The sequence below is a fragment of the Condylura cristata genome, unplaced genomic scaffold (genome assembly GCF_000260355.1).
Source record: "Condylura cristata isolate star-nosed mole 26May11 unplaced genomic scaffold, ConCri1.0 scaffold00007, whole genome shotgun sequence".
NCBI classification, from domain to species: domain Eukaryota; kingdom Metazoa; phylum Chordata; class Mammalia; order Eulipotyphla; family Talpidae; genus Condylura; species Condylura cristata.
This window is the reverse complement of record NW_004567108.1, coordinates 17,656,056-17,682,197: the sequence shown is the minus strand read 5'-3', so window position 1 is coordinate 17,682,197 and position 26,142 is coordinate 17,656,056. Positions and strand designations below refer to the sequence as shown.

At 47.9% G+C, this 26,142-nt stretch overlaps 1 protein-coding gene across 2 annotated transcripts in view; it reads right to left on the bottom strand.

Moving 5' to 3' along the window:
- The window catches only part of EGFLAM (EGF-like, fibronectin type III and laminin G domains), a 141,188-nt gene that overhangs the window by 10,453 nt on the left and 104,593 nt on the right, over positions 1-26,142 (bottom strand). For both annotated transcript variants that reach the window (XM_004678104.2, XM_012721985.1), the window contains 7 exons: positions 23,120-23,245; positions 22,122-22,365; positions 18,470-18,581; positions 13,944-14,060; positions 12,701-12,881; positions 4,271-4,349; positions 1,848-1,991 (listed from right to left, as the gene is read on the bottom strand). In XM_004678104.2, coding sequence (XP_004678161.1) covers positions 1,848-1,991; positions 4,271-4,349; positions 12,701-12,881; positions 13,944-14,060; positions 18,470-18,581; positions 22,122-22,365; positions 23,120-23,245 — 1,003 coding nt within the window. The remainder of the gene's footprint in view (positions 1-1,847; positions 1,992-4,270; positions 4,350-12,700; positions 12,882-13,943; positions 14,061-18,469; positions 18,582-22,121; positions 22,366-23,119; positions 23,246-26,142) is intronic.

Below are 26,142 nucleotides of genomic sequence, written 5' to 3'. Positions count from 1 at the left end.
AGGCATACATTATGGTACCCTATCAGTAATCCCAAAACATGACCCACAGAGGCCCAGAATTATGTCTTCATCTTTTCTGTAGTTTGGTGAAGCTCTCTTTTGTCAATTCAATTCTCTGTCAAGTAGTGAAAGTTGTGTTAGTCAGGGAAGAGGGGATGCTAAAGAAAAGAAGTCAGGCCCTCCCTGGTGGTGCAACAGGTTAGGACGCAGCACTGTAAGCGAGCTGCAGCGGCTTCAGTACCACTTCAATCCCGGGCCAGAGTGGACCCACATGGCACAGCAGACCTCTCCTGACCCGCCCGCTGCTCCCCTCAGCAATGTACTTCGTCGATCTGCCTGTTCTGCACCCCGCTCTGTCTCTGGTGAATCCTCTCACCGTCCTTGCACCTCTGGCTTGTACCCCAGTTCTGGATGCATAAATAAATAAAAATCTTTAAAAAAAAAAAAAAAGGAAAGTCAGAGCAACTCCTGGAGCAGATGGCCAAGAGAACTGAGTGGTTGTTTCACTTCTTCGCAGGTATCAGATTCACCTGGAAAAAGACTGCTAGGCCCTGAGCCAGGAGTTTTGTTTTCATTGGTTCATGGAGGGTGATGAGGTGGTGGGGCTGGGAATCTGCATTTCTAGCAGATTCCCAGGGAATGCTGGACTTCTGGTGCAACATCTGAGAAGCAGAGGTCTAACTTCAAGTGAGGATGTTATCATGCTCCCCACATAGCTGTTTTATATAAGTCAGTCCTGGCCCCTGAGAAACTCAGCTCCTACACTTTCTAGTGAGGAGTATGGGGAAAGTTGTCCAGAGAATCGAGTTACTTCCAACCACCACTGACAAACCTGAGAACAGTCCAAGTTCACTAAAAAGAGGTAAGAATTGGGCCCTCCCTGGTGGCGCAGAGGATTGAAGCACAGCACTAAGATGCTAAAGCCACTTCAGCATGAGTTCGATCCCCGCTGGGAGCTGACCCACATGGCCCAGCAGCCCTCTCTTGACCCACCCGCTGCTCCCTCATCAGTGTATTTCATTGCCCTGCCTGTTCTGCTCTCCACTCTGTCTCTGGTGAATCCTCTCACTGTCCCTGCACCTCTGCCTGTACCCCTGTTCTGTATGCAGGAATAAATAAATCTTAAAAACACACAAAAAAGAGGTAAGAACTTCTGGAATGCTGTCTCAAGACCACCCAGGAAGCTTTTACCAAAACTGCCCTGTTCGGGGCACCTGTGGAGGTGGAGGTGGGGCGTGTTCTCCCTTGGGGTGGAAGACCTGAGAGCAGGGCGTCTCCTCCCCAGGCTGCACAGCTAAGCCAGAACAGCGATTGCTGCAAGCTATGTCTCCCGGCTCTGGAGCTTCAGTCTGCCCGAGCTGGTGAGCACTGAGCCGAGAACTCACATTCCAGGGCTGCCGAGTCAAAGTCCTCTTTCTACTATTTCCTAATTTGCAAGTGGGGAGCACATGGCAGTGAAGTACTAGAAGAGGGCCACAAACTTTTTCAATAGGGGACTAGAATTCTATGTTATCACTTTTGCCATAACATCCCTACTGGAAGTACTCAACTGTGCAGACAGCAAGAAAACCATCACAGTTAGTGTGTAAGTGAGTGAGTCTGGCGGTTATCCTGTGCAAGTTCACTTACAGAAATGGTTATTGGGCCACATTTGGCCTACAGGCTATAGATTGCTGACTGATCTAGAGAGGACCCTGGAAAGAAAGAACAAGAGCCTCAAATAAACCTGGAGCTTCAGGCATCAGTCCGTTCCAGCAGACACTGTCCTGGCTCATTTTTACATCACTCTGTCTGGAATGATCTGTATTGTCTGAGAAAAACATCAAGTCAGCTGGTCATGGGGTTACCTGAACACCAAGGCTCCATCCCGAAGGCCCAAGGAAATGAAGTCACTGTTGGGTCTCATGGGGCTGTCTCCCCTCCACATCAACAAGCCATCTTTGGTAGTTGTCTTAAACCTCATAAATGCATTTGACCTTGATCCTGATACCCTGGAGGAAATACACAAATATTTTCACCAAGTCAACCGGTCTCCACTAACATCCATTTCTGAGGAATCTCAGTTTTGCCTGTCCAGCCCCAAGCCATATCACACCATCTGCATCAGTCCATTCCACAGACACTGTCCTGGCTCATTTTCACATCACTCTGTCTGGAATGATTTGTGTGGAATGATCTGAAATAGTGTCTGACATTCACTGCCAGGAGGTTAGAAATGGCATCACCACCAGGAGTCTAACACAGGACTTTCCCCGGGGCACTGGATGTTTCTGGTCACTGTGTGTCCCTCGCCACATGTGGTGAGAGTCTGTCGCAGACTGGCAGGTTAGACAGTGCTGATCTCAGTGCCAGTCTTCTCTCTCTCCTGTCCTGTTATGCAAGGGCCCTTGGGAAAGTGTTCCCCACACCACAACAGAAAGGGGACTTCTTAACCGTCTAGAGGCTCAAGCTGGCGGCATGGCTGTGGCTGTGGCTCTCAGTCTGTCCTTAAGGGCAGAGGAGAAATGACAAGCTGTGGGGGCTTAGTCTTAGATGTGGGTGGTGGTTTGAAGGGATAATGGTCCTGAGAGGTGTGTGGGCAGAGGCAGGTAGACAGAAATAGGGGGTCAGGGGAAGGAGGAAACTGGGATCTCAGGCAGTTCAGTCTCAGGCCATACACTGTGGCTGGGAAGGGAATCACATGCTGACGTGCCCGGTTGTCCAATGAGACAGCAGAAATTTACCGGGAAGATTCTGGGAAATTTCCTTCTCTTTTAAAAAGAGTCCCATGGAAGGGGAAAGCCCTTTTGACTTCCCTCGGATATTCCATATTATTACAGCCATTGTATAAGCATCCTATTTACAGATGCCTTAGAACCATTAAAGGAGTGGCCTTTGGAGAATATACTGAGGACAACAAGAAAAAAAAAAAAAGGAAAAAGAATTGGGTCTCTGATGATCCAGTTAATTCCCTAAATTAATCTCACTCTTATTATGTGAGATAATAAAACTCTTCATGTTTAAGACGTTTGAGCTGAGATTTCTGCTACTTGGAGCCAAAGACATCTAATTAACATAAACCCTGAACCTGAACTTGACTTTCACCTGCAGCAGCTTCATACATGCACACATATAAGGGCAACCTGGATCTATGAACGCACAAAGCACCAGGAGCCTGGAAATTGGAAAGCATCCGGAAACCTGCCTTCAGGGGACTGAATACCTTTGGGAGAAACAAGAAGAGGGTCTCTCTTGACTGGAAATCCAGTTTGCATAAGGTCCTGTGCCAGCACAATGTAGATAAATACCACATGGGATTAGAGAAATGAAATAATGTCTGTCTGATATAAGTTCAGATTTATCAGGACATCTAGTGCCCCAGGAAAATACCTCTCAACCTCTTTTGTTCCATAAAAAGCCATCAACGCCATTCTAAGAATTACGCTTAATGCTTTAGCTTTGCCTGAGTATGTTAATATGCAATCAACCTGAGGAGGAAGGGAAGTTCTAGAATGACTACACTGGTGGTGTGGGGGTTGTAGTTTGTAAAAACTACAAAGAACTAGGCTATGGAAAAGAAAACAGCAGCAGAACCCCAAGCAGATGCATCAGTGGGTTTTGGATTTTGCCCACAGCCCGCCTGTCCTTTGTATGCAAACAGGCAGGTCCAAACCAGAAGCTTAGAGCCTTTTGCCGCCAAGGACTAAAAGCCAAGACTTGAGGCTTGAGCATCTCCTCTGGTCATGCTCTTATAAACACACACAGAGAGGTGAAGGGCCTTTCCCTGAACTAGCCAGAGCCTGAAATGAACCTTCGTTGATGCAGTTGTAAGGTACAACATGAACTGGGAATTGCCCGCCTGGTTGGGGAGTCTCTGAACTCTGACTTCTGCCTCCAGCACAAAGCGGCACTAAACTGACTGCCCTACCTGGGGACGCCCCCTCATCGCCCTGGCTTCGGGAACATTAGTTCTCACTGCTTCCTGAAGTCTGAACAGTGGAAATCTTGGGGTTGGGCATATTCCTCTCTCAGCCTCTGATAAGGAAAGGTTTATTAGGTTGTTTGCAATGGTAGAAAGGTTTGCATCAAGTTTGGTCCAGAAGTGTTTTGTTTTGTTCTAGTTTCTATGTTTATTTGATGAGTCTACACCACCCTACTTCTCCCCGCCCATGCCCCAGGGCCATGCTTGACTGCCTTCTTTGAGATTAGCTTTTGACATATAAGATAATAAAAAGGTATTGAGAAATCTACCTAGAGAAAGACAAGGAAGGTACCTGGTGAAGTTTATTACCTCTTGAGGATATCTGGATTGTCATATGTCAGGTAACTGCGGCCAATAAACTGTGGGATCTTGATGGCTTCTGTGATGGCTAAAAGAAAGCAGAAGATGGAGGTTAGTGTTAGGTGGCTCTCTTGACCCCAGAACTTAATCTCGTGCTAGGAAAATACAAAGAAAGTCAGAAAACATGACATTTTAATGACTTGTCAGGCCGTTCCTCTTGGCTCACTTGACCATGAACCAAGCTGCCCAGCCTGGTGACCTAGAGTGCGTGTCTCTCTCCTACTTCCTCCATGGGGACTGGTTGTCACTATCAGTGACCTCAGATCACTGAGAAGAGCTTGCAAAGTGCTGCAACTAAGCTGTGCCCAATTCTTTTTGGAAGCCGAAGAGTAGGTCTTGGACTACAGAAGGTGTGACTGGCGATAACCCTAGGAGGTCTCCAGGGGAGACGAGGAAATAACTCCCAACAAGGCCCATGAGGATTTCTTCACTCGAAGTCCACCTGCCCTAGAACCCCATCACCCATGACCTCAGGGGCTGATGGCATGTGAGGAATACAGCTCTGATTTTTGTTTTTACAAATCACCTTCCAAAGCCATTTCACAAGATTTTCACCACCATCTCCTGAGGTAGCAAGGAGGAAGGGAAAAAGGCTTGGTCATGCCCATTTCATGGAAGAGGAAAATGAGGCCCAGAGAGCATCGGCTTTTTCCCAACACCATCCAGCTAGAGAGAAATAGACCAGGAATCAGATTTGCTCTAGTTAATTCTGCTCCCTGGCCACCCGCTCCCTGACCCCAGCCACTCTTGTTTTCCATATATAGAAGCATATTTCTTACCTTCTTAATTTCTCATTACTTTGTTTCCTGGGGAACTTTTATATTTTATACATTACAAATGAGTAGGTTAAGTAGCTGTGTTTGGGGTTATATCTTGAGAATAACTTGTTAGACTTCCACTAAAGAAATAGCAGCTACAACCTTTTCTTCTTTAGGAAGACACAGAAATGGCAGTTAAAAAAATTAAGGTCAGATAAATCTTTTTCAAAGACATGTGCAAAACAAGAAGGAATAACCAGCTTATACAAGCAATTTAAAGTTTCCCCAAAATATGGGGTTGTAGCAAAGCTGAACTAAGAACTGAACTATGGAAATGTCTAATTGCTTGACCCTAGGAAAAATGCAGTTTAAACTTAGCTTTTGGGGGGGGGAGTTATGGGGGAGGAAGGAAGGGAGAAGCAGGCAGGGAGAGAGAGAATAGCAAAGCCCCAAACCCAGTACATTGGGTCACCAAGTAGAAGCTCCCGTTGGCAATGCCAGGAGGTCTGTCAGGGACAGACATGACAGGTTCTTCTGTCTTAAAACCCTGGTGACCACCAGCACCTTTCTCTTCTGGTGAGCGTGGGTAGGAGGAAGGATGGAAGAGAAGGAAGAAAGGCAGAGAGAGGAAAAAACAGAATGGGACAAAATGAAAAGAGCAGAGTAGAAAAGTAAGTGGACGGAGGGTCAAAGGAAGGAGAAAGCTGGAGGGAGAAGAGGAGAAAGAAAACGCTCTGGAAGATAGGAGAAGGCTGGGAAGGAGGAGGAGACAGATGCATGGGAGGCCGTGGACCAAAGCAAGGAGTGGGTAGGACAGGGAGAAGGCAGATCTAGAGAAAGAAAGAGAGAAACAAGAGGGTGCCAGTGGAAGCTGAGAAGAGAAAGGAGGGCAGGAGATTTCAGGTCAAAGGGAGCGCTTAGCAGGGAGCAGGCCTTGCCTTTCAGGCCAGTCGCTTGAGAAGGGAGGAGGGCATCCAAGATGACTTCCCAGGGCTAAACATAACCAAGGCGCCCCTGTGGGGTTTGGCTGTCCCCCAGGGTGAGAGGCACAGGCAGGCCCGTTCCTGCTGCTATTGGCCATGGACGCGGGCTTGTAGCCAACAGTCATCATTCTCCTGAACTCCTTGAAATAGTCAGGACGTGCTTGTCACAAGTCCCAGAGACACTGCCCCAAAGGGTTCTGGGGAGCCCATCCAGCCAAGCCCCTCTCTCGGGAGCTCAGGGTCCAATGAGGAGGCAAATGCGTTCTCAGGGGCAGGGCTTTGGGAGAGAAGATTCCCACCGCCCTGGGAGATGTGTGGCAGCACCCCCACACATGCCCTTCCCCCCCCACTTACCCCAGTTACCCTCTGTATGTGGTTGGCACGCACAGTGCCCTCAGCCTGGCCAAGGCCTGCTCTGGCCCAGGCCCAGAGCCCGTACTCAGCCTGCTGGGACTTACTGTACTTACTGTTGAGGCAGTAGTTCCCACACTCTGCCAGGTGCCAGCATGAAACAGAACAGTGAAAGTCAGAATTTCACAGGCGCTGTAAACTTCTAATTACTTTTCACTTTCAGGTCACCGGAGCCTGGTTCCCTCGGAAAGCTCGGCAAAGAGCCCTGCCTGTGGAAGGCACCCACAGGAGCCAGGGGAAGTCTCTTCTCAGCAGGATGAGCACCGGGGCACCCAACTAGCGTTCGGGTCTGGGCAGATGAGGGCCCAGGGAGGCGGCGGGCGGTCGGTCAAGAAGATGTGCAAAAGGAGCTGCCTGGCACTTGCTCTCCACACCCAGGCTCCTCTGACCTTGAACTGACAACTCCCATGGACTACACCCTGGAAACAGTCCCTTGCTAACAAGCTACTTACCTTGTCTATCATTACAGCTTTTCTTGGAATTGCATGTGGAAAACAATAAGCCAGCGAAGCCAGCGAATTGCCTCTTTTCTCTCCACAGTGGAAACTGTTGCACCACCCCGCCCTCCTTTGCAAGATTCCAGAGCTCTGGCCATTCTGTGGTTAACTCAGGTCAGGGGGTCACCCCAGAAATAACACCACTGAATACAAAACTCAGTGCAGTCTACGCAGATAAATATTAATTCCACCTGAAAGCATAAGAGTGGGGTTGACCCTCTGGCCCTTTCTGGCCCTTTGCGGTTTCTTTAAATATTGTAAACATGGTTATACTCTATCTTAACTTTTTATAGCTATTTTTTTCTACTTTTTGTGTGTGTGTGGCAAAGATTCTACTGACACATTAGTTGAAATGTAGCTTTGCCACTGTCTCACTTGTATAGGTACCTAAAGGCTTGTGCCATTTGGTGACAGAAAAATCACCCCAATGAAGAGCAACCCCCAAATCAGCATTGGAGCGATATCGGAGCAGACCAGGCAAAGTCAAGGTCCCACTTGAGGGACTTAAAATTCCAATAGTGTATAGTAGCAGACGCTGGCTGGTATGCAGTCACAGGGCCTGGGGAAGAAAGCCCTGGGGGTGCTCCATCCAGATTTCCCAAACACCAGGCCCCCCCTCAACAACATGCTGGGGGTGGGAAGAGGAGTTCCCCAGGTGAAGACAACACTTCCAGATGGGCAGCTCCCTCACCCACAAGGCAGCGCCCTCCCGCTGGACAACTCTACTTGGCAGAGAATTTTTGCTTACTGGGAGCTCACTGGAACCCCTAAATCAAGCAACAAACAGAACCCTTCCACTATCTAAAGATCAACATCTTGGTCAGCGCACTCTCTCCCTCCTCCCAATTTTCCCTGATTTAATGATACATCAGCCAAAGAAAAATTCCCTGTCATATGCATAATCAGCACGTTTTATTAATTTGTGTTTTTAGAGTCTGAGTTTTCTGAAGCTATAGTCTGTGTTTATTAAAGTTTTCTTTAAATACACTGGAACCCACAAAAAGCACCCAACTCACACTCAGCAATAGGATGTGAATCTACTAAGTACCATGTATAATGAATGCCCTGAGTGTTGTACACATGATAGACCAGTACTGACCAGGCATGATAGGCTCTTTAGGGCTGGGCATCCCTGCGGAATGTATGTGCCAGTCCCCCCCAGGTCAACCCCCCCCCCCCATGCTAACGTTGGGGTTAGCAGTCCCAGGGCTGCGGGGAAACACCGCCATCTAGTGGCCAAAGGGTCTTGCACAGTCCAAACAGTTCGTGAAGCAGGTCAGGGAACCTGGCACCAGGGACCAGGGCTCAGAGTTCTCTTCCAAGGGTCTGCAGAAACCCCAGGGAGCAACTGTTACATCCTGTGCTCTTGTCTGGGAGACGGATGTGAAGGCTCTGAGACTTATCTGCAGGAGTGAGAGGTGCGTAACTGGGTCAACTTACTGGACCACAGAATCCCCAGCCATGCATTTGTGTATGAGAATGCATGCCTGTCTGTGTGTGTACACGTGAAATAGCCATCCACAGTCCTTAGAACTTGACTGCCGAATAAATTCCACTGTTCATTATTAGTAACTTACTTGGCTCTGAGGGACAAGAGCACAAGATGGGTCTGTTTGGATGAGAGTTTAGAGAAAGGGGAAAGACATCTCTGAGGAAAATGGGCATCTTTTTGCAGAAAGAAGCCTTGCTGGTGGTCCTCTGGTGAGGTAAGAAGGTGCTAGGAAGGGAGGGGTGAGTGGGGTGCTGGATGGGGTACTGAGGTCTGAGGTGGAAGAGTGAGAACCCTAAATGGAAGTGAACAGAATCGCCCAAGTCAAACTTTATGATTTTGTCAGTGCCTGTTTTTTGCTCTAATATGGGAATCCGAAGAATCTCAGGCTGCTCCTCCTCTAGGTTCTCGAGGTTGGAGCCAAGAGGTTCAGTTTCCTGTAGCAGCTGCCACAGAGAAGCTTCAGTGCCCCGCGACCAGCCCAGGAAGCTCGTGCTCTGCTGCTCCTCCCTGACTCTGTGGGGTCCCAGAACCTTTACATTGCTACCTGGGAGGGCTCCGGCATGTGTCTGCTTTTCAGGTTCCTTCCTGGGCCATCAGGAGGTGAGAACGAGTGTCAACTCTCAGATTAGAACCTTGAGGAATTCGTCTGCCAGCTCCAAACACGTATGGAATCATGAAAAACAGACCCATTGAAGGTCCGTCCAGAAAACGAAATTCTGGATGGAGAAGGTGCCCCTTGGCATGGACACAATGGGGCCTGGCACTGGCACTTTCTACAAATAAAAGGAAGTTGCAATTCTGTGGGGGATACTAGGGACAGGTTCTTGTGCTTGAAGCTTGATCTGCTCCTCAGGAAGGGGTGAGGGAGAAAAACCTTGAAAAGTATCAGATACAAATCACCTTGTTTGATTAGTCAGGGTTGTCTTGCTCAACTAACAATAGCTTCTAACTTTTCTTGGTCTTCCATACTGAAGATTTACCCAAACTTTCGAATGGTCTCTTGCAAGTGTATGGAATGAAGGAGTTGTCCGTTTCTCATCCCTTTCTTCCCAACTGTTACTCAGGATGGTCTCCTCAGTATCAGTGTGTGGTAACTGCCTTCCTCTGTGGCCCGCTTTGCTAACCTGGCCCTTAAATAAGCTAAAGTCACGCTTAGAGCCTTCTTGATTTCCTCATGCTTACGGTACAACACGGGCCAGACCTGCCACACAAGGACTATGAGCAAGGGCTACATGTCGCCAGAAGCACTATTTTTATTTTAAAAACAGAAGGAGCTAAGACTATACTTTCAGGGATCAATTCTATAGTTCATTACTAGAGAAGATTCTCTGATCGTGTAGAGCACCGAAATAAAGTAAACAGCCCCATCAAAGAATGGGCAGAAGAGCTAAAAAGACACTTCTCCAAAGAGGAAATGCAGATGGCCAACAAGCATATGAAAAAGTGTTCAATATTACTTGTAATAAGGGAGATGAAAATTAAAACCACAATGAGATACCACCTCATGAGAGTGGCACATCTTCAAACAACTAGCAACAACAAATGTTGGCAAGGATGTAGAGAAAAAGGAACTCTCCTGCACTGCTGGTGGGAATGCAAACTAGTACAACCACTATGGAAAACTGTTTGGAGGTTCCTCAAACTGCTAAATATGGAGCTTCCCTACGACCCAGCAATCCAACTACTAGGTATCTACCCAAAAGACACAAAAACACTGATTGAAAAAGATACTTGTACCTCTATGTTTATTGCTGCTTTATTTACAATTGGAAAAACATGGAAGCAGCCCAAATGCTCAAAAGTAGATGACTGGATTATGGTACATATACACAATGGAATGTTACTCAGCAACCAAAAAGAGAAACACGTGTCTTTTGCAGCAACTTGGATGGAGCTGGAAAAGATCATGCTTAGTGAGATAAGCCAGAAAGAGAAAGAAAAATTCTGGATGGTTTCACTCATAGCAGGAGGATAATGGACCAGGCGAGAAAATAACAAAAATAATGAACAACCATATACCAGAGACATTTTGTGGGGGTGGAGTAGGGAATGGGATCAAAAACAAGGGGGTGGGGAGGGAAGTGCATGGGATTATGGTGATGGCACATGGGTGACATGGTGATGGGAAACCTGTGGGGACTACAATTGAGATGGAAAAAAAATGTACAAAATGATGTAAAAATAAACTTTTGTAAAATAAAAAAAAAATTTTTTTAAATAATAATTAAAAAAAAAAAAACAGAAGGCACTATTGACACAACCAAGGGTAGCGGATGGTTCATCTGAGTTTTATATCTTGACTGTAGCCTAGAAGGTTGTAGAAAGAGTTCTAAATGCTCCTCAAGTCCCCCCACCACTCACTGTCCACTCCTTCCATCTTGCAGGAGGCCCAGGCTCTCCCCAGAGATCAGCTCTTCAGGTGAGATTTCTTCCTTATTGAACCTAAACCCGTAGTTAAAAAGCTACTTTATATCTGTTAAGGTCCATGTTCAGTAGCAGAAAATGTGCATGAACAAAATCTCAAATGGGCCTTTCCTTCTCCATTTACGCCCCAAAGTGAAATGTTCGTCAACCTTGATCTTATACCCTGACCATCAGCGTTTACAGTTCAAGCAGGTGCAAGCTTGAATTGCCCATGGAAACACTGGAGACACCGGAAATCCAAGCACTGATGGGTGAAATCCAAACCCAGCTTTTCGAGGAGGCAGACCTCTCTTGACCTCAATCCCTGTGATCACACACGATTAGCTCAACAACTGGCTTGTTAGAATTATCACCAGGTCCATTAACAAACGGCACTGTTGCTTTTAGCTCAGCACTTCACTGAGCTATGTTAGTAAACTGATCTCCTATGATTTCTCATACAGGTGTCAAAAGTCATTTAAATGTAATTGTTACTCAGGCTTCCAACGGGCAACCTGGCATCCTCATATGTTCTGAATACAAATCAACCTCTCCTACCACCCCATATGCCAACATAGGGACCTGTAACTTACAATTTTCCTCTAAGCTCCAATTCAGATACGAATCAGATACCTACAAGCAGACAGGAAAGAGAGAGCGAGCACATTCCTTGACTTCTGCTCGCTGCCTTAGTGGCTTACTTTCTGCAGGCTGGTCAAACCATCTTGACATTCTACTCTGGAAGGAGCACATGGCCTGACACAAAGGCCGCATGAGGGCAGGTCTCCCCCAGACATCACGGCCCTGACCTCTGCCTCCCTCACACAGGGGTGACAGGCCATTTCAGGAGACTCATGTCCTGTGACCTCTCTGCTCTCTGACAGGTGGGCTGGCCTCAGCGGCTCACAGCCCCTGATAATGGAGTTGCCTTCTCTCATCTGTGATAACAGCAGTTGGGCCCTGAGTGGGGGACAGGCACCTCTAGTGCGGGATACACAAGGTATCACTCCCTCTACCACAGAGCTCCCTGTTGGATACTGATGCTATTGTTAGCCCCAAGTAACAGATGAGGAATCTGAGGTACAGAGGACACAGGTAACATGCTTAGTCTTGCTTCAGTTTGGAGCAACTAGTAGCTTTCTCTTTACAGCACTCATGCAGGGCTCAAAACACTTTGTCAAAATATTCACCAGCCTAGAAGCACAGACCTTCAGCTATCAGGTGAGGCCCTGTGAGTGGTTCAAATCAGGGTTCCGGGAACCCCAGCTCCATGACGTATTAACCTTTGGGTTGTAAGACCATGAAGGGAGTCTCAGGGGAGGAGCAGAGCTAAGGGGAAGCTGTTACCGAAGCATTTCAGTATTTTAAGTATTAAATGATTATAGTGGTTTACACATACAATTACGCATCTAATCTGCTATTGAAATCACTGATTAAAAAAGTTGGGATGGGGCCCTCCCTGATGGTTTGCAGCACTAAGAAGCTGTCCATAACCACTGCAGCACAAGTTCGCTCCCCCGCCAGGGAGCTGACCACATGGCGCAGCAGACCTCTCCTGACCTGTCTGCTGCTCCTCTCAGCAGTGGATTTCAGTCCATCTGCCTGTTTGCTCCCCACTCCGTCTCTGGTGAATCCTCTCACACACCACACCTCTGGCCTGTACCCCAGTTCTGTACGCATAAATAAATGAATCTTCTTTAAAAATTTAAAAAACACACACAGCTGGGATGGCAGCCTCAATATTACCACCTCTTCCTCTAAGGGTGGTGGTTCCCCAATGAGCCATCCAGTGCCCTGGCAGAAGAGGCGGCCAAGCCCCACCCCCCTGCGCGTACCTTTCTGGCAGTGCAACCCTTCGAAGCCCAAGGCGCAGTCACACTCATAGCTGTCCTTCTTGGGCCGGCAGCTGCCCCCGTGGGCACAGGGGGCCCCCACACAGGGGTGGGCTGCATTCTCCACGTTCACACCCCATGTGAAGTCATGCTTCATGTGGATGGGTCGGTCGTTCAGGATGATCTTGAGGTGAGAGAAGGGAAAGAAGGTCAGGCCTCCTTCATCAAACATTGCGGCCTTCCTCCAAAGCTGCCCTCAGCATGCTACCCTGAACTAGGGAAGGAGGGGGAGCGCTACAAATAAAAGGAAAAGGCCGGTCTGGGCTCTTCGTTGCATAAGTGTTGATGGGCCAGAAGTGATGAGGGTGGAGGAGAACGCATCCTCTGGTTCTGTTAGGCCTGGCCATTCAAGGAGTCATAAGGAGCCAAAAAGAATTGGGGCTCTTGATCTGGCTGCACATTAGAATCGCCTCAGTTCTGGAAAGAACCAAGGGGCTGCATTCCACCTCTGCCGCTAAAGGAAAAAGAACAAAACTATCATCTGGAACGGAACGTGTGTCTTGAAGTCGTGTTCTTGCCAGTGTGAGCTAGCCCTAGACATCTGGGTTGGTGGGTCAACCTGTTGGTGGTCCGTAGACAGAACATATTCTTGTAGCAGGAGAGGTCATGGGAGGGATCCGAGAAGGCATGAGAGTCATACTGTATCTTTTGCTAATTGAGTGGGGGTTTTTTGAGCTTTCTTGCCACAGAAGAACTCTGTGTTCTTGAGAGGTTAGAACATAGATTCTAGGAAACCAAAGATTCTATGATTGATGGGGGTGAAATTGGGTATGAAAGTTGGTTTGTGCCTTAATCAAACTATAAATTAAGCCCAATGAGAAGCAAAAGGCCAAGAGTTGCTTATGAGACTCCATTCACCTGTGTTTGGTGGAAGTACCTGCAGTAACTGATGTCAGCTGCCCCTCCCCCCCTCCAGTGCCTCCTCCAGTCCCAGGACATTTTGGTGCCATTGCTGTAAAAATTCATCTTCACTGAGTTGTACTGATGCATATCTGCTGAGTATAGACCCAGGGTCAGACATCCTAACAAAGCAGAGTTGTAAAGCTCTGTCTTCAGTATTAAAAGATAGGATCCTAGAAATTTCTCAAGGTGGCTGTTGGGTGCAGGAGGTCACATGGATTACAATCCTCAATTCTGTTATCTGCAGTCAGGTCTCCACATTAAAACAAGAAAGCGAAGCTGGTACCTTCTGAATGCTCCCGCTAAATGGCTTGAGGATGCCCGAGTTCTTCTTCACATCATCATAGCTGGGGACACCACCCATAAAAATGTCCGTGTTACACTTAATCTGTGTGAAGCCTCCCTGCCAACAGAGTAAAAAAAAAAAACACACACACACACACAGAGTAAAACCTCAGAACAGTGGTTAAGGCGAGCAAGTGGGTCTTTGGTTCCCTGTTAGGTCATCAACCACATGGAAGAGACCGACTCAAGACCCATCAGGACAAACTGCTACACTCAGCTGTGTCCTTCACCCTAGTACACAGTGCTGACCTGTCTGGAGTGTTTGTAAGTGTCCTAACATTTCTGAGACTCAGCTTCATCATTCCCAAGATGGGAGTCACCATACTCCTATCACAGATCTGCCAGGATGAATGTGGGCGTGTGCTCCCCTTCAGCAGAACCCGTCTTCCCGCAGCAAGGGGACCGCCAGCGGCCCAGCCTCAAGTGGGGCCCTGTTAAATGTACAACTCTCGGGCAGAAACCTCAGAGCAAGGAGGGCTTCACTGTGTGTTCTCCTCCCTTGGCTCCTGCAGCCCCGGCCTCAGGCTAAGCTGTAGCTGATCATGGATGACAGGTAGCATGTGTGAGAAATTAGCCTTTATAAGCCACTGAAAACCTGTGGCTGCCTGTGAGTAGCACAGTCAAGCCTCCCCACTTCCTCGACCTGGTGCACAGGTGGACACCGTGAGTGCGCCAATGTGGCCCGCTGTGTTATCTCTGGCAACGAGAAAGATGGACCTCTGTGGGCATGGCAGACGGGGTTGTTCCTTTCATCCCATGCAAAGGGCAGAAAATTCTTCCATTTTCCAGACTCTCAGAAAATTCCTCATTGTCAAATGACCAATGTTTCCTCAGTTTCTGGTCATTTCAACAGCCAAAATCCAATGGCTGGGCTCCATAGTAATCTGTATGTGATCCTTAATTCTAGACATGAGCCGTAAGCAAAATGTTAACATATCCTTAAAATATCATTTAGAGGTAAATTTGAACTCTCTAGGGGTGAATGTGCTTGGAGTACCAGGTTATCGTTCCCTTCAATTTATGGTAAAAGAATTATAGAGTAACAACATTATTTAACAAATATCAATGGGTATTGACTAAGTCCCCGGCACTAGATTCTGGACAAATGATGGTACATAACAAAGACCTGGTCCCTGCCCTCCAGAGGCTGACCCTGGGGATACAGGCATGTAAATGGGCAGTTGGGTCAAGCACCTCAAGATGGCCGAGAGTGCTCCTGCATTGGATGAAAGTGGGTGTCTCACCCTAAGAAGCAAGGAGGGATAGGCAAGGGAGAGCGTGGATTGTAAAACCTGGATGAAGTCAGGGATTGGAGGGGATACAGACAGACAACAGCCAAGGAGGACCTTGATCGTGCATGCTTAGGGGTTTGCCCACAAAGCAGTGAGTTTTACGCAGGAGAAAGAAGAGTTAGATCTGTGTTTTAAGAAGATCACTGGCTGAAGGGGAGAGAAACTATTTGGAGAATGGATTTCAGGTGGGAGGTTGGGGAGACAGGGCGAGCAGAGAGGCAGGTGCGCACGGGCCTTGCATCAAATAGCGCAGGCCATCTGGGCTAGATTCGAAGCTGACCTGCCTCCTGCCCATCGGGGTCACTTTGTGAGCTCTTATCTAACTGTTGGGAGAGGAGGGGACCAGCAAGCAGGACTTTCAGGAACTCTTGTAGCCTGAAGGAATACCTGACAGGGCAGGGACACCCCCAGGTACCCATTTCTGTCCATCTTTGCTTTTACTTGGAAATTCACATGAGATGATAAGAGGAAAGGGAAAAGGCTGTAGGGTCAAAGAGATTCCAGGGAGCAGAGTGTTTTGACAAAACTCAGAGTTAGGGTTCTGTTGAGCAAACAGGGTGAGTCCTTGTGGGGTGAGAGCTGGTTCCCTCTGGCTGCTCATCAAAACCGTCTTGCTGAGAGGGGAAGCCGGGCTGCCACTGCCACACCCACATGGAACCCCAGCAGACAAGCGCAAGATCCCCCAAAGCGACGCCTGTTCCAAAGTGAGTTGCTTCCTGTCTGGGTCTGCCACTGCTGCTTGGCTGGAAGGGGCGCAAAAAGCAGAGCCACACCCGCGCGGGCTGCGTTGCCCTAAGTCCTAGGACCGTGATTCTTGGAGCCCTGCCTGTTGCCACTCATCCCTGTCAGCTGGGCAAACCCAGGGTGAAGTCTCATCTGACAGACTCTTAGGGTTCTTGGTCCTGTATCGGCCTCCCCAAATATTCCTGCCCCTCCCCCTGCCTTCCCTCCCTCCTTCTACTCTCTTCTTTCTTCTACTCTCTTCTTCCCTCCTATCTTCTTCCTCTTTTCTTCCCTTCCTCTCATCCCTTTTCCTTCCCAGAAATATATACGGAACATTTTCTAGATGTGAAGGGCGCTTGTCACAGGATTCAGTTTGGGTTCTTCTGGCTCCCCAGGAAGTCTTGGTTCTAGCAGGACCCCCTTGCCCCCAGCTGCCATATTCTGAGGCTGGTCATCCCTGCATGTGCGTGTCCTTCTCACCTGCTGGACCAAATGCCTCCTCCTCCCCACCAAGTCTCTTTTCCTTCTACCAATTCATTGCTTCTCAGAAAACCCAAATTTGCTAATGCCTCCGTAAGTCTTCTGATGTGCAAAATGAAGACTAGTGAGAATTAAAATCTTGGCAAATCTAAAGTCCCCTCTAGTTTTAGGGAGGTGTGATTTTTGTGTAAATAGAATCCTACTAGATTATAATCAAAAGTAAATGTATCTTCCAAAATATGCTTTTCTTTTGGACAAGACCTTGGACAAAATCACTAGTGAAAATTATAAACAAGTAGAAACGCTGCATTCCAAGGTCATAACAGCACATTCCTGACTAATAATAGGAAGCCAAGCTACATGTTGCTGACCAGCTTTCAGTAGTGTGAGCTGGACACAGCTGCAACTCCAACTTCCACACCTCTATGCAGCAGACACTTCCACCAGTCTGGCCACTACCCCTCTTTTATGACACAAGCTATGCAACCTCTATCGACTGACATATTCCGGATAGAGACAGAAGTGCTCTGAAAAATCAGAATTTCCACACTCACTCACGTTATGACCTCCCTTTTTTGTAATATGAAAATATTCTAAGCAACCATCAGCTTGCAGCCGGATTGCCTCAGCCTCATAAAGTGCTGCCTGGCTCAGGTGAGCAAGCACTGCCCAAGACAGGAAATTCTTCTAGAAAGCAAAAAATAATATTACAGCTGGCTGATTAATAAAAGCAATTATAACAAAATCAATACTGTAAGACAAGGCAGTATAGAACATGCTACAAAATAATTAAATTTCTTTTACTGCCTGGACCAGAACCCAAATCTTATCACTCTACTCTCTTACTTAAGCTTTTATTGCTCAGTCTTTAATTGGGGAATCTTACTATCTCCCTTAGTGATTTATCTACCAGAAAACTCCTCCAGCCTAGTCTTCGACTTTACTTTACCCTCTTTCACAACTTCTCCTTGGCCTGTGACCTCACCTCATCCCCCTTCACATCTCCAGTCCAGCCTCCACCCTAGTCCTTGACTTTACCCTCTAAGATGTTTCAATGAGAATGAAGATCATTAAGTAGCATGTAAGGTTTAAAGGGACTTTATTTTAGTCAATCAACACTGTGGTAAATATAACAATGTTAGTCTTAAACTTTATGAATTTATGTACCCATCCTAACTTTAATAGATGTTATAATCTCAGCTGAAGGACAATACGACCCCAAACTATTCTTAGAAAAAAAGATGACCGTAATCTCTCAGCCCAGTTCAAGTGCTGACGTCATCCCACTGCTTGCTCCTAATGTATAAAATAAACTTCTGCTAAGAGCAGAACAGGAAGACTTGCACCCAACTCCGATTCCCGTGTCTTCCTTGTGCTCGCTTCCCTTTTTCTTCTTTTCCCCCCTTTTCTAGGAATCTCTGCTCACCGACGCCATTCCCACCTTGAGACCCTGCCTGTTCTGCCCCCCAATAATCCGTGACTGGGGACAAAGAGTCTCTCCAACACTTTTATAGACGAAAAAAACACAATCTTGGAAGCCAAGTGGCAGTGTGAGCTCTCACGCTGGGGAGTGACAGAGCTACACGCTGAATGCCAGAGTCTGGTTTGAGGGTCGTTTCTTACGGGGCATGTGATCCCCCCCACAGACCTTCCCCCAGATGCTGTCCACTGACCACAGACACAGACCCAGGCAGGGACTACCAGGGAGTGGCAGGCGAGTCTTTAATGCCCTGGTTGTATTCGCTTGCTTAATTCTTAAAACAGCCCTGTAAAGCATTCTGAATGTTATTAGCTCTGCTCACAGCCGAGGAATAGAGATGTTAAGTAACTGGCCCTGTGGGAGCTGGTTTTACTGGGGTACCCAGGCATTGGTGTTCACATGCTTAATCACACAGCTGCTCTTCTCGCCAGAACAGTAGAAAACGCATTTAGTCTGCACCGGCCATCAAGCGCAAAGGTGCGTCCTGCTTACCTTTGACATTCCCTCCACCACCTTCTGCTTATCCACTTGTAAGATGCCATTCTTTGCTGTGCGAGACACACGCAGTTCATGCCAGTGGCCTAGGGTGAGAGGGTCTTCACTCCTGGGAAGAAAGTGATTTGCTGTGAGTGAGCATCACAGGTGCTATGGCAACTCCAGCGATTGCTGGGCAAGCTCTGGTGCCAGCCTTGACATCGCCTGGCATTCATAGTCAAGAGAAAACAGCCAGGGAGGCCTAGTGAACACAGGGGGGTTGCTGCCTTGATAGACCCCCACGTGATGAAGCGTTGATTTTATCATTTATGCATTCACACAGGAAACCTGAAATGTGGGTCTGGGTCACCTGATTCTAAGATGAGGGTAAAGTAAGACGTAATTGGGCCCTCCCTGGTGGTGTAGCGGGTTGGAGCGCTGCACTGTGAAGCTAAGCCAAGCCACACCGTGGCTGCTTCAGTGCGAGTTCCATCCCTGCCCCAGAGCTGACATGGCGTGGCAGACCTCTCCTGTCTCTCCGCTGCTCCCCTCAGCAGTGTATTTTGTCAGTCTGCCTGTTCTGCATCCTGCTCTATCTCTGGTGAATCCTCTCACTGCTCCTGTACCTCTGGCCTGTACACCATCTCTGTATGTAGTAAATCTTTCTAAAAGAAGACATAACTGGACACATGTTGTAAAGAAGATTCCTTGGTCCACTGGAATTCTTTGAAATGCATACAATATAGGATGGGTTAATGGACAGAGGGATGTGAGGATGGATAGCTAAATGATACCCAAATGTAGCGAACATTAAGTGCAGAAAACGGGGCGGGTGTCAGGATGTCTACAGTCCAATTCTTTCAACTTTTCTAAATGTCTGAAATGTAAAATGGTGGAGCTGGGCAGATTGCAACATGGCAGATTCCATGTTGTCTGATATTGGAAAAAGATTAAAAGTACTTGAAAAAATTCAATTATTAATTCAAGATGGAAGCACTTGAAGTTTAAATGACATAGTTTTACACATTACCTTTTATAGTGAGATGTGCAAAAAAGGTGTAATTATTGCGTTTGTATTTCTAATGATATCTAGTTCCTGGCCTTCACTGAAACTCCCAATTATTTTTCGGTCCTGGATCATCTTTAGAAAACCATCAGGAATACCAATGGGTCCAATTATTGAAAGGTCTCCACCCCTCAGTTGATTTTTTGCTCTAGCAAATGCTTTTGTGATTTGTCCTTAGCAATTAGAATTTAATCACCTTGGCTAAATCAATATGCAATAAAGAAACGAGTGGCATCTTTAAGTGGGCCTGTCCTTGTAATAACTTACAGCAGCTTAGTCTGCGTCTTCCCCTGCAGAGGTCACTGCCTGTCAGGACACTTTCACCCTCTGCGCAATTATACTGAGCAGAGTCATCAGAGCTCTGTTTCAGTTGTCTTGATTTTTGAATCAAGGCCATATCGAATTTGATGACCTTAGCCAATTCCTAAAGTTAAAATGATCTGGCCAGTTTCACAACTTCCTGCAGCCCATACCTCTAATGAATTTTCTTAAGGAATCAGGAAGCCTTTGAAATGGTTTCCAAAATAAACATCACCCAAAGGGTGCACCACTGCCCCCACCCTGCACCCTGTTGCCAGGTTACCACTGGAGAGGGGGTGGGGCCGGAGGGCAGATGAGGGTTGTTTGTTGCAAAAGGGATGCTTCCCTCCTTTCATCACACCTAAAGCTCAAGAATTCTTTTCCCAGGTGCCTTTCCTGACAAGTAGAAAAACAGTAATGGGCATTATTTTTTATTGCTGTTGTTTAATTCTGTGCTTCATAGCCAGAATCAAAGAGTGAAATGCTGGACCCCTAAAGTCCCAAGTATCTGTAACCCCACAGCTAGAGAGGTGCAAGATGGGAAATGCAACCTGCCCAGGACAAGGACTGATTGGCCCAGCCCCTCCCCAGCCTCTTTCAATCACCCCGTATCTACAGGAAGTCATCTGACAGTACCAGGTGATATTCAAGGTGTCGTCCTCCCTCAACTTGACAAATAGTTTTGAGTAATTGCTGAGACTGGTTTGCATAATCGTATGCAAAATGAACCAATTAAGTACCCACCAAAGTTGTCTTGAAACAATGGGCATTTTTTGTATAACCAGAAGAACAAAAATGTTTGTCCATTCTCTAAGGTGTCACTGATGTATAAGAATTTGGCCATAAGGACTAAAATGAACATTCTTTAAAGAATTGTTGAAATCCAATGCAGCGAATGTTTCCCACTGGTCATGAAAAATGATCAGCGAAGGGCAATGCCTGGTTATAACATCTCACCCACATGCTCTTGCTAACAATGACAGGCTAGTAATGCCAACAGTGACTGCAATTTCCTTCAAAACAACAATATACTGACTTCCTGTTGCCCGGCACCACTGAGCAAATCGTCTCAGTGAGTTTCAAAAATGGCAAGTTCAACAAGAAGCATGTCAGCATTAGATTAGCGAGGAAGGAACACAAGACAGGGCGCTATACATCCGTCTGCACCAACTAGCCACAGGCTCTAAGGGATTCAAAGATATTGACCCGCGGTGCAGGAGCAATTAATCTGGTAAGGAAATTAACAGTGCAAACTGGATAAGAGGAGGAAAGTTTTGATGACTCTATCAGTTCTGCAGAAACCAGTAAGTTCTTTCAACCAGTGCCTGCTGCCTTGCTGGTGAAAGCATCCATCAGCAGCCTACAAGTGGGAGATTTAAAAAAATATAATACCCAGCCCCTATTCAGATCAGCTGAATCAGAATATCTGATAGCAGGATATAGTCATCGGTAACGTTTAAAAGCTTTCCAGGTGGGGGCTCTCCCTGGTGGGCAAGGGGTCACAGCGCAGCACTATGAAGCCAACCGCAGCCACTGCAGCCTGAGTTCGATCCCCGGCCAGGGAGCTGACCCACATGGCATGGCAGACCTCTCCTGCCTCAACCACTTGCTTCCCTTAGCCATGTATTTCAGTGGATCAGCCTGTTCTGCTCCCCACCCTGTCTCTGGTGAATCTCTCACCACCTCCCCACAGTTCTGGCCTGTACGCCAGGTCTTATATGAAGAAATCAATAAATCTTTCACGACAAAAAAGCCTTCCAGGTGATTCTAAGATGAAATCGTAGTTGAGAGACATGGCTATAAACGCCAGGGGGGAAGATTTCAAATCGATGGGTTATGAAGGCTGTCAAGGAATCCAGCCTTCAGCTGCTCAGTTTCCTTAAAGGGAACAGGAAAAGACTTGCTAAATAACTAGCAACCATCAAAGAAACAGCAGGAGGTGGACTTAACTTTACAATGAGGTGACAAGAACACTTCTGGTCATTAAATAACTGTGGAGATTCTCTGGGCAGATGAGTTACAGCTCATCAAATTCCCATTGATGTCACCTGCGACTACAGGTGGACGTGAAGGTTTCCACCGTTTGAAGCAGACAATGGCTGCTGTAGCTTATTGAGTGACAGAAACCAACAGGTTTTATAGGAATGACCTACAGGAATCATGTGACCTGTGAATCGGAACAGGGTTTAGATAACTGGGTAGGGGAGCCAGGAAGAGAGCAAGCTTTTCAAGATGAATTGGACTTTCTTCCAAAGTGGCTGCTGTTTGGGTTTGAGCAGGAGGTCACTAAAGGTCAGCCTTTACCTGAGAACACCAGTCCCAGAACCACAGTCAAACCGGAACTCCACGTGGCCCCCTGCCATGTTAATGGACAGGAAGTCCTTGCTGGCCGTGTCGTAGCTGTACAGGAGGACGCCGTCACCTGCGTCTGGCCGAAACGTGATCTCAAACTCCATGAAGGACAGGTAGCGCTGGGCCTCCAGTGGCCAGGGTGTGGCAGCGTAGGCCCTCAGAGACTCTCTGAACTGAGGTATGGTCAACGTGAAGGCTGAAGAAACAAACAGGTCACAAATCGCTCCATGGAGAATAAACCCGGTTAACCTCCTGGGCCAGGGCTAAACTGCAACTCCCAGCTAACTCCCAGTGAAGTGGGTGGTGACTGCTGGCCAACAGAATGCAGACAGGGTCATGCCCCAGGCCCTGTTCAGATGAGACAGTTGGAATAGGCCTGATTCACTGGTAAAGTTAAACCATGCCCAGTCCTGCATGATTTTCCAAAATTGCTCAAATCTTCAAAAAATTTCATGATCATATGTGTCTTCATGGGTATCTACATATGTACACAGATGTAAATATATTCACATATACACATGATATTAAGAAGGGGAATAACTGAGTAGAATAGCATACAGAGGAAATAAGGTCACCACTGTCCTCTCACACTTGTTTCTGTGTCTACTTTCTCAGCTTTACCCTGAACCTGTCAAGACACCACCTGGCACATGAGCTATAAATGCTGTGGATGGAGCTCATCAGGTCACACGGTGCTTTCAATGCTGTCTGAGTGCCACGAGGAACCCACCCAGCCTCCCCAGGGGCACCTTGAACATATCTTTGGTGGGTTCACCACTGGCATGCTTGAAGACACCGCCACGTAGTAGAAAAAGATTCTCCATCACTCCCCACAAAACATCATTAATGCAACAGAAACCATGAGGCCATCTGCAGGTACACTGATCAAAGCCACACCGCCACGCATTAACACGGAGACAGAAACTGCCGTCACCCTGCTCCTCTCTCACCATCTTCGCAGTGTCGACCCCTAAATCCCAGGGGGCAGAGGCAGATGTAGGAGTCAGCTCCCACGGTGGTGCAGGCGCCGCCATTGACACAGGAGGCTTCATCGCAGACCTCACTGCTACACTCTCCTGCAGACAGAGTGGGAATCACAAAGCCAGTTCACCGCGCCTGCCCGCCAGCCAAACTGCGGAGCTGACCAGCTCACAGCTCACGGTTCCAAATATCCACAGCTCTGTTCCGGTTCCTGTTGATTTGCACCTCTGCAGGCCAGTTTCCCGGGTAAGCAGAACCTCCCTTCATTTTCATTTGATTTTGGTTTGTTCTTTCTCGAGAAGCCACAGAGATGCTTTAAACATGGTAGACACAATAAATCAAATAATAAACTGCTGACCGATCTTATGACCTCTGAAGGGATGACAGAGCTGTTTCTGCTTTAATTTATCTCTCTATTGTTCCCCAAAGAGTGTATTTCACGCCTACCAGGACAACAGTGTTTATGTTAAAAGCATTCTCATTTGTGTGGTCCCAATTACTGGAAGTGCTGTTGCCTTGCTAATTCAAAGTGAGGCAAGTGGGATCAGCATGACAGGAGCTGGTGCATATGAGCTGGTGGCTCCTGTCTGAGGCAAGCACCGCGTGGGGGGGCGAAGGAGGGCTGGAATGGCTTCCAGAATCCCTGTTTCTACCTCCAAGTTATAATCAGGCAGGAGGGCTGGAGGCAAATGTGTTGGAGGCTCAGTGTGAGAGGGTCTAGCTCTCATCACCCAAAACGTGTCAGAGAAGCCCCTGAAGGGTAACAGCTAAACGAGAACAAACTGGCTTCTCTTGGGTTACTTTTCTTCTGTTTCTTTGTTCCTTTTTGCCTTGTGTGTAGGAATAAATGAGACGGATGGGCCACAATCTGGCTAGGACTACGGAGGTGAGCACAATCCACTGTCTCTGCAGGCAGTGAAGGGGATGCCTCTCGAGTAAGCTGTGGGTGTTAGGGGGATGCATGTCCTAGAGGAACTCTGCAGAGTCTTGTGGACTCCACTCCCTACTCTGGCTTTCTGGATTCGACCCCTTACTTCAGTGATTGGAAACTACAACTCCCAGCAGTACCAGGGAGAGAACTGAGAGGACCTAAGGGCGGAGCTAAACAGGCATTCTGGGACTTTTGGGGGATAAAAATAGCAAGCGGTTTTCCAATGGTCACTCTCTAGAGAGATAATGGTTCTCTCTCTTTGGAGCAACTGCTCTCAGCCTGTGCGATTGGGGGCTAGCAGCCTGAGTTTGGGGACTTAGAGCTCCAAGTCAGCTGCGCTGGTAAAGTATTCCAGCTACTTTGTATCCCTCTCTCTTTCTCTGGGTTGTTTCCTTTTCCTTTCCCCTTTTTGAAAATAAACCCGTTATTGACCCTTTTGTGTGTCTCTGCAGAATAACTGGATTTTGAGCGTGCGGGTGAGGCCCCACAGACAGGCGGCCCAAGTCCACTCTGGGCTACCCTGTAACAGTTGACTAAGCTGTGGGGACCCTGTTCTGGCCCTCGTCTCCCATGCTGCCCCTCCATGAGCAGGCAGCCCACCCCCAAGAGGCCAAGCACCCTCCTCGGGTTGCCTGGGTGCTCTCAGCAGCACCTCCTGCCCTCCCAACGTGCCCAGTCTTTTCATAAAGCCTCTTTGGGAGGTGTCGATGGCTGGGGGTGTTGTGCTCCCAGGAGGGGGAACTGACTGCAGGGGCTGCTGACAGAATTCAGTGAAAACTCTCCTCAGGATTGGCCACTCCAGTTGTCATGAGTTAGCAGCTGTGAATTCCAAGAGGGGGCCACCAGAAGTCCAGGCAGGCATGGTGGGCTCTCTGCAGCCACAGTCCTGAGGGCCGGGCCAGCATTCCCGTCTCCCCCAAGCTCCACTTTGATCTTAGTGAAACTCTTGCAGGTCCCTGCCTTCCACCAGTTTCTGTGGGCTGAGATTCCTTCTCAGAGAAGGACTGGTCCCACAGGAAGAAGTGGGCCCTTTGTGTTATTTTAGATACACATGGAAAAAATTATTTTACGAATTTGCTTTGTAACTATTTTTTTAAGAGGTGGGAATGGGGCGGAGGAGTAAAGACTGTGAAAGCCAGCCAGGGCTGTTTGCTTGATGAAAGCAGCATTTCAGCAAGATTATTCTGGCCATGGTATGCAAGATAGATTGTGAGCAAAGGGGTGGGAAAGTGGGAAGGAATCCTTCGGGGAGGCTAACCCAGGCTGGATGAGATGATGGCCCAGGAAATGGTGAAGAAGTGAGGATCCCGGAGACACAGGGAAAGAAGAAGTGGCCAGTGCATTCTACAGGTTGAAGATGATGGAAGAGTCAAGCATAACCTCAAGGTTTCTAGCTTGGAGGACGGAAAGAATTTAGGCAAGAACATACACGTGCGTGTCTGTCTGTGAATCGGAACTGGTGCCGAGGAGCAGAGAGCTGGGTTTTGCTCAATGAGAGTGTGAGGTGACCGTGGGAACATCCTCTGCCGGCCCCTGCAGAGGAGAGGTCCAGTGCAACGGCCAGGGATGGCCAGGACAGGAGCAGTGACCACGAACATTGGGCTCCCTGAGAGAAACAGGAAACAGGGGCCCCCAGAGCTGCAGGAAAGTGGGAGAGTGGAGAAGGAAAGGGAGCCCACAGAGGAGACAAAGAGAGACAGGTGAAGGTGAACCCAGACAGGGCAAAGAGCAGCCCCAGAGATTGGAGATATGAGGTGGAGGAGTCTGAGTCTGGGAGGATTGTGAGACAGGAGCATTTGCAGCTTTGCTGAGCCCTTGGCAGGTGAAAGGCAGAAGCCCTATCACACGAAGTGCGGATGAGGCGCCCGGGAAGTGTGCTGGAGTCAGAGAAGAGAAGAGAGAGCTTCCCGGGGCTCCTACCCAGAAGGCGAGAGGCTCGTGGGAAGCAGGGCCCTGGCTTCAGCCGGAGCAAGTGTGAATAAGTAGCACAGTGGGTCTGTGAGCTTAGGTGGGACAAGTCTTCGTCATTACTTTCCTAAACTCCACTGGGACTGAGCATTC